General features: G+C 41.4%; 1 protein-coding gene across 1 annotated transcript in view; it reads right to left on the bottom strand.

The window, feature by feature from the left end:
* Nucleotides 1-2,711: 2,711 nt before the first annotated feature.
* The window catches only part of clybl (citrate lyase beta like), a 66,284-nt gene continuing 62,854 nt past the window's right edge, over nt 2,712-6,141 (bottom strand). Inside the window, 2 exon segments of the mRNA XM_030758347.1 lie at nt 2,712-4,633; nt 5,805-5,941. Coding sequence (XP_030614207.1) covers nt 4,538-4,633; nt 5,805-5,941 — 233 coding nt within the window. The 3' untranslated portion in view covers nt 2,712-4,537.

Genomic DNA, 6,141 nt, shown 5'->3' with positions numbered 1-6,141 from the left:
GCAGACAAAGCGGGTTGATTTTAGTGGTCCCCGTCGGGGCGGTCAGCCTTTGATCGGGGCCCGTTAAGAAGAGGTGAATCTAGGGGGAAGTTCGACAAAAGAGGAAGGCTGGAGGAAGGTAAAGTCACATAGATTTTTTTATAAACTTACCTTTAAAAAATAAATCTGGCTATAATTTAACTTTTGAGGACATCATTCCTAATTTGCACTGAAGGCATGGGCGAGATCAAACCCTTCCAAAGGTTTGATCTCGCCATCCTGCAGTCCTCTCGAGTTCTGTTTAAAAAAAAAAAAAAAAAGACTACATAATCTTCTTTAACCAAATGCAGACGATATTAAGTGAACACATCCTGGACAGCCCGGACATCCTAAAGAACCATGAGGGCCTTGGGAGGCCTGTGCAACTTTGGTGGCTTCAGCTCAACAGATATAGTTAAATCCCGCCCATCATCTCCAGGATGGGTCTTTAGCAGGTGGATAGAAACTAGAACAATATTTATACCCGTGATGAGAATGAAATGTCGGGATTTGACTTGGATTCGGGGGGAGGTCATAACAAAATGATATAATTTCTGGGGTAGATTTAGACGTCCTGTATTTAAAGAAAGAAAGAAAGAAAAAACCCATTTATGTCACAGTATCAAAGTGGGAGGAAAGTTGAGGTTTAATATATTTCCTTCCGATTTCCTCCCACGCCGTCCCATCCCCTCGGACTCTACTTGCTGACGGGGGACACTCAGACAAAAGGTCTCCACAAATGAAGTTAGTAATGGTCCACATGTGCCAGATGAATCACGCAGCACAGACAGGGCCGCGGTGAATTTCATATCATGCAAACGCACTGGGGGGAAAAAGAAGAAGAAGAGTGGACATGCCCCTGCCATCAGCGGGGGGAACAGAAGGGTTCAACCAAGAACAACTTAGTGAGGATTCTGGGGGAAGCTGTCAAACAGGCGTTTACGTTCAGAATACAGTAGCTGCTATTAAGGAATAAACGCAGTGTTTGTCACCAGTCGCACTTCATGTAGTTGAAAAGGGCCCAAAAAGGATAAATCAAAGTAAAGACAGAGCATTTCTGGGTGCCTTGTTATGGCCTGGTGCTTAAAATACACGTCACATTTTTAATATGTGGAAGAAGAAGAAATGCGCCTGAAATATTTATTTCTGCAACGCCATCTAAGAGGAAGTCCTTTTTTTAATTAGTATTTTTTAAAGCAGCGCGTGATAAGGGAAACCTTTTTGCTGTGTGCCTGAGGGCAGTGATACAACGAAAATTAAGAAGTGCCTGTAATAGTTTCCCACGACACGGCCGATTGCAGTCACTTCGGAAATGTTCTCATTTATTTAAACAATATCACTAAATATTGAAACAGAGTTAATTATCTTAAACGAAATGTTCTATATCGAGCAGCTGTGTACACCTTATTTTTTAAGCCGTTTTTACTAATAGCTTTACACTTCTCAAACTGTGCGCCAACCGCAATAACGAGCTATCTTATTGCTTTAGAATAATCTTCTACTGCAATTAGTTTGTCATATATTGTCATTACAAGTCTATTAAAACATCAAGTCATTATTTGGGCATCCCCGGGCGGGGAATTAGAATAAAACTATCTTTGCCACACGGGTCCCATTTAGATTAATGGAAAAATATGTAAAACATTTCGTTTTAATTTTCTTCTGACAGTGTTTTGCATACATGCATTTTCTCCGCCTGCGCTGTCCCTCATTATTTATGAAAGCAATCTCGACCAACGCATTACCGGGCTATGAAATACTGCTTGCAGCCTAATTGATTCCCGTCACAATTTTGTGAGGTTATAATCGTGTTAATTGTAATTTAATCTCTCTGGGAATACCGGAGAGATGTATTTAAATACAAGAGTCGAGCGAGCTGAGGAGATTTTATCAGTTCCACACATAATAGAAATGTCATGTAGAATTACACAGGCAGACAGGGATGCATTCCTCTAATCTGCAGAGGTGTCCGCTGACATCTTTTACTTTTTTTCCCCCCACATTCCCAAATCTTACTGAATTGGAAAGTCGTCCAGGTGCAAAGATACCCAAGAAAAATGAGTTGGGTGGAGAATTAAAGAAAAAAATCAGTAAAAAAATAGATACCCAATAATAGCAAGATTATTGGGTGGAAGATAAACATGATATTATATGTGGCTCATTAACCCTCAGAGGATGTTGTGCTTTTTTTCAAAACATAAACTGACCAAATCATTTCCTGATCAGCCACAGAAGACTTGCCCTTTTTGCTTTCTCTCTGCATGAGGCCATGTGCTGCTTCCTCTGCTCTGATACCCACCTTCCTGTCTGTGGGGACACCTGTTGGCACACAGCAACTTGGAAAAGCCAAGTCCTCTCATCAGACTGCTCTCTTAGTTTTTGCTGAACTCTTAGTGCTTGGACATTCCTTTCTGTGTTCCCTTTTTTTATTGCAGTTCTCCTGCGCTCCAAACAGTTTTTATTAATGTCAGCAATGCTATGTAAAAAAAAAAAAAAATGAAACCATCAAAGTATATATGCATATATAAAATATGTTGGATACTAAATATTTCTTCAATCTTCATACATTCACACAACACAAAGGTACCTTGCTTTAATGTGAACGTATATAGATGGAGGAAATATCCCAGCATTAAATAAAGTGTGGACTGACACTGAAGATGATCAACAAACATTTTAATAATTCACTTTATCTCACAAGAGCGACACAGTTTTATTTCTGCAACTTTTTTTTTTTAAATTCTCAAATGCATCAACAACAAACACATAAAAGTTTTAAAAGTTATAATATTTCAAAGTTTGATTAAACTCTTCAGTGAGTGGTTTTGAAACAAAACGTTAGACCATAATTAAAGCTCATAATGAGACTCTGAAGTGAAGGATAGATATTGCATGTCACAAGGATGACCATAAAGTTGCCAGACATCTATTCTGACGATCTGCAAAGCCTCACAACATTCCTAAATAATATTTTGGGGATTTATTTAGTGGCAGTCAAATAGCTGCAGTGTTGTCCACCAATCCCAGGGTATAATTTGGGTGAAAACAAACAAACAAACACACAAACTGAAGGGATGGAAGAAAAAAAAAAAAAAAAAATATGTGGCCAAATGCCAAAGAGACAGCTTACTGTTAGGGTCTTTGGCTGGACCCAGGAGTGGCTTCGATCTTTTTGTCTGGCCTTGGCCTGGCACAGACACCAACCCTGCCCCAGACACAATAGATCATACAGTAAGAGATAGAGAAAGAGAGAGATGGAGAGAGAGACAGAAAGTGGATGAGGTGGGGTAGAGGAGGTATGGCGCCTTTCATTACCATGGTCACCAATGGCACTATTAACCATTCAACACCCCCCCAATTATCCTCCTATCCACAGTCAGAGAGAGACAAAGACTCAGTCCTGGTCTGCTGGAGCAACATGGCCACTAATCTGTCTCATTCTAACATCACACCCACTTCACTGTCTGTGCAAGTCAGACATGGACACTTCACAAAGCGCCTTTATGCTTCTGTTTGTGACGAGACAAACTTCTCTGCCTCGCTCACGACCAAGTGCATTTTTATGTTTCACTGTTTAGAAGATTCAACTTTCTTAGATGCAGATTTAAGATCAGGTCACCTTAATCTCATGTTAAATGTATCATTTAAAGCATACCGCTGCAGCTTGTTTACCTTTTTTTTTTCCCTTTCTCGTCCAAGTTAATGGTGAGCCTAAACGCCACACGCCTTCTCCATCAATGCACAATCAACCACAGGCTCACAGCTGCCACAGAGAGAGCTGCATGCCATTACTACGGAGAATGATACACACACAAAAAAGCTAAATCGTGAGTTTATGTACTTCCAAATGTTTTTTTTGTTTTTTTTGTTAATAACGCAAGCAGGACTTTGATGATTGTGAGTCAGGGCCTGAGCAGGGGGGCTGAGGCCTGACTTGAAGTCTGGGGCCCAGTGAATAGATCCACAACAGTGGCTTGTTGTGTTTGTTTACCCTTTTGCCCAGCTGCCTGGACCGTGGAGATGGGAGAGCATTTATCATGACCTGTGAGAAAGGGGAAGCATGGGCACACACACACACACACACACACACGCACGCACACACACACACACGCACACACACACACACACACACACACACACTGCAGAATGACAGGATGCTGCACACACTGCAGAGCATGCCAAGAAAGCCGCACAAGGGAATAGTCCTTGCAAGTTAGTTTTTAGAGGCAAACTGTGTTGACATGAGCTAGTTGCAGAGTTGGCATTGTGGAAAACAGTGTAAGTTGGACCTCAGCAGCAAAATTAACAACTTTAAAAAAAAAATCTACATAAATCAACTCAATGACAACATAAAACAAAAATGTAATCCACGGTTTCCAGGCTACTTTCTTGTCAAGCAATGACGCAACGGTTGAAAAGTTTTTGAAATGCCATGAAACCTGCAACCTTTCCAGCTTCCTTTGACCTTCTTGTCCGAGATTAGTCGTGTGGCTCCTGCCATTTCTTCTCACCGGTTGTGTTATTTCTTTGGCACCGCGGCAGAGAGTGTTATTATGTTCTGAGCCTGCTTCAGCGAGGGCATGTCTATCATGCTGCCGTGGAAGGTGAACGCACCCTGAACAGGTTTGCAACACAAGGAAGAACACAGTAAAAAAAAATGCATTCGATCGTGTGTCACATGATAAATACATCTGGCATTCATTATAACCCTAAAGTATTATATAAACTAACATTTACTATTAGTCCCACTAGCAGACATATATGATTAAAATAAAAATCAACAGAAACCTCGAGTCAAAATATTGTCAATGGCTGGAGGTAAAGATTATGAAAAGCAAGCACCTGTCACACTGTAAGACAAAGGGACAAACCCTGCTCACCATTCAAACCATTACATACACACATTACACACTCCCTCTCACACACAGAAACACACACACACCCATGCATACACAGCAAAGGGATGGGTAAGATATAAATCCCTCGGGCGATGCTTAGTAGGAGCAGCCCTGGCAGTGAGAGAGGTGCAGGCAGATTGCGTATTACCTCAGCAGATAGACCACAGAGCTCAACACACAGGATCCAACCATGCACTAAATTAGGAACAATAATATGTACACTTAATTGCCCCCCCCCCCCCCCCCCCCCCCCCCCCCCCCACCCCCCCCCCCCCCCCCCCCCCCCCCCCCCCCCCCCCCCCCCCCCCCCCCCCCCCCCACCCCACCACCCTGCCAATGTTGTCTCTGAGAGTCACCCAGGGTGTACAGTACATATTCCCTGGAACTACGGAGGTGTGTGACAAGACACACAAAGGCTCAGTACGAGTGATAGAGCAGAGAGAACGACCTCGCTCTGTCAACAGTCAGCACAGATATTTCATTGTGATGGAGACATACAGTAAAAAAAAAAAAGGAATCACTAAAAAAATGTTTTGATTCAGGAAAAATGCATTATTTTAAGTAAGAATTAAAAAAAAAAACTGCCCTGCAGCTCAGTACAATGCTAGAAAAAATCCATTAAGACTAAACTAATAAGCAAGAAGAACAGGCTGAGGGACTTTGAGTTTAAAAGAAAAAAAGAAAACACATTAAAGGTAAATAATACAACTTTCTATGGAGCTGATAATTGTAAAAAAAAAAAAAAAAAAAAAAAAAATTTATTTTGTCAGTTTTGAGAAAATGGTTAGACATTTTCGACCAAAACACTGCCATCACAGAGAAATTCTAATTACTTTTCAAACTATGAAATACTGTAATTTTACTTTTAGCAGAGGGTGTTAACATTACCTTTCCCTCCTTCTGATGTTGGTCAAAAGCAGCAATGAGCTCTTTGGCCCACTGGACCCTCTCCTGACTCGGGGAGAACTCTTCTTGCACAGCTTGGACCTGCCCTGGGTGGATAACCTGCTTACCTACGGAGAAGCGCACACATACACACACAAGAAAATTAACTGTGCTAATTATAACAGCGGGGTCTCAGTGGCTTCAAATGAAACCCAAAAAGAAGAACAATGTGTTCTGAAAACAATGCTTTTACTTGTTGGTACAGAAGTCTTTATAACACAATTTGTGCGCTTTGCCCTACATGACTGTAACAAGATAAATGTTTATTTTCATGTGAACC

Source organism: Archocentrus centrarchus, chromosome 21, assembly GCF_007364275.1.
Source record: "Archocentrus centrarchus isolate MPI-CPG fArcCen1 chromosome 21, fArcCen1, whole genome shotgun sequence".
Classification (NCBI taxonomy): domain Eukaryota; kingdom Metazoa; phylum Chordata; class Actinopteri; order Cichliformes; family Cichlidae; genus Archocentrus; species Archocentrus centrarchus.
This window is presented reverse-complemented; position numbering and strand designations above follow the sequence as displayed.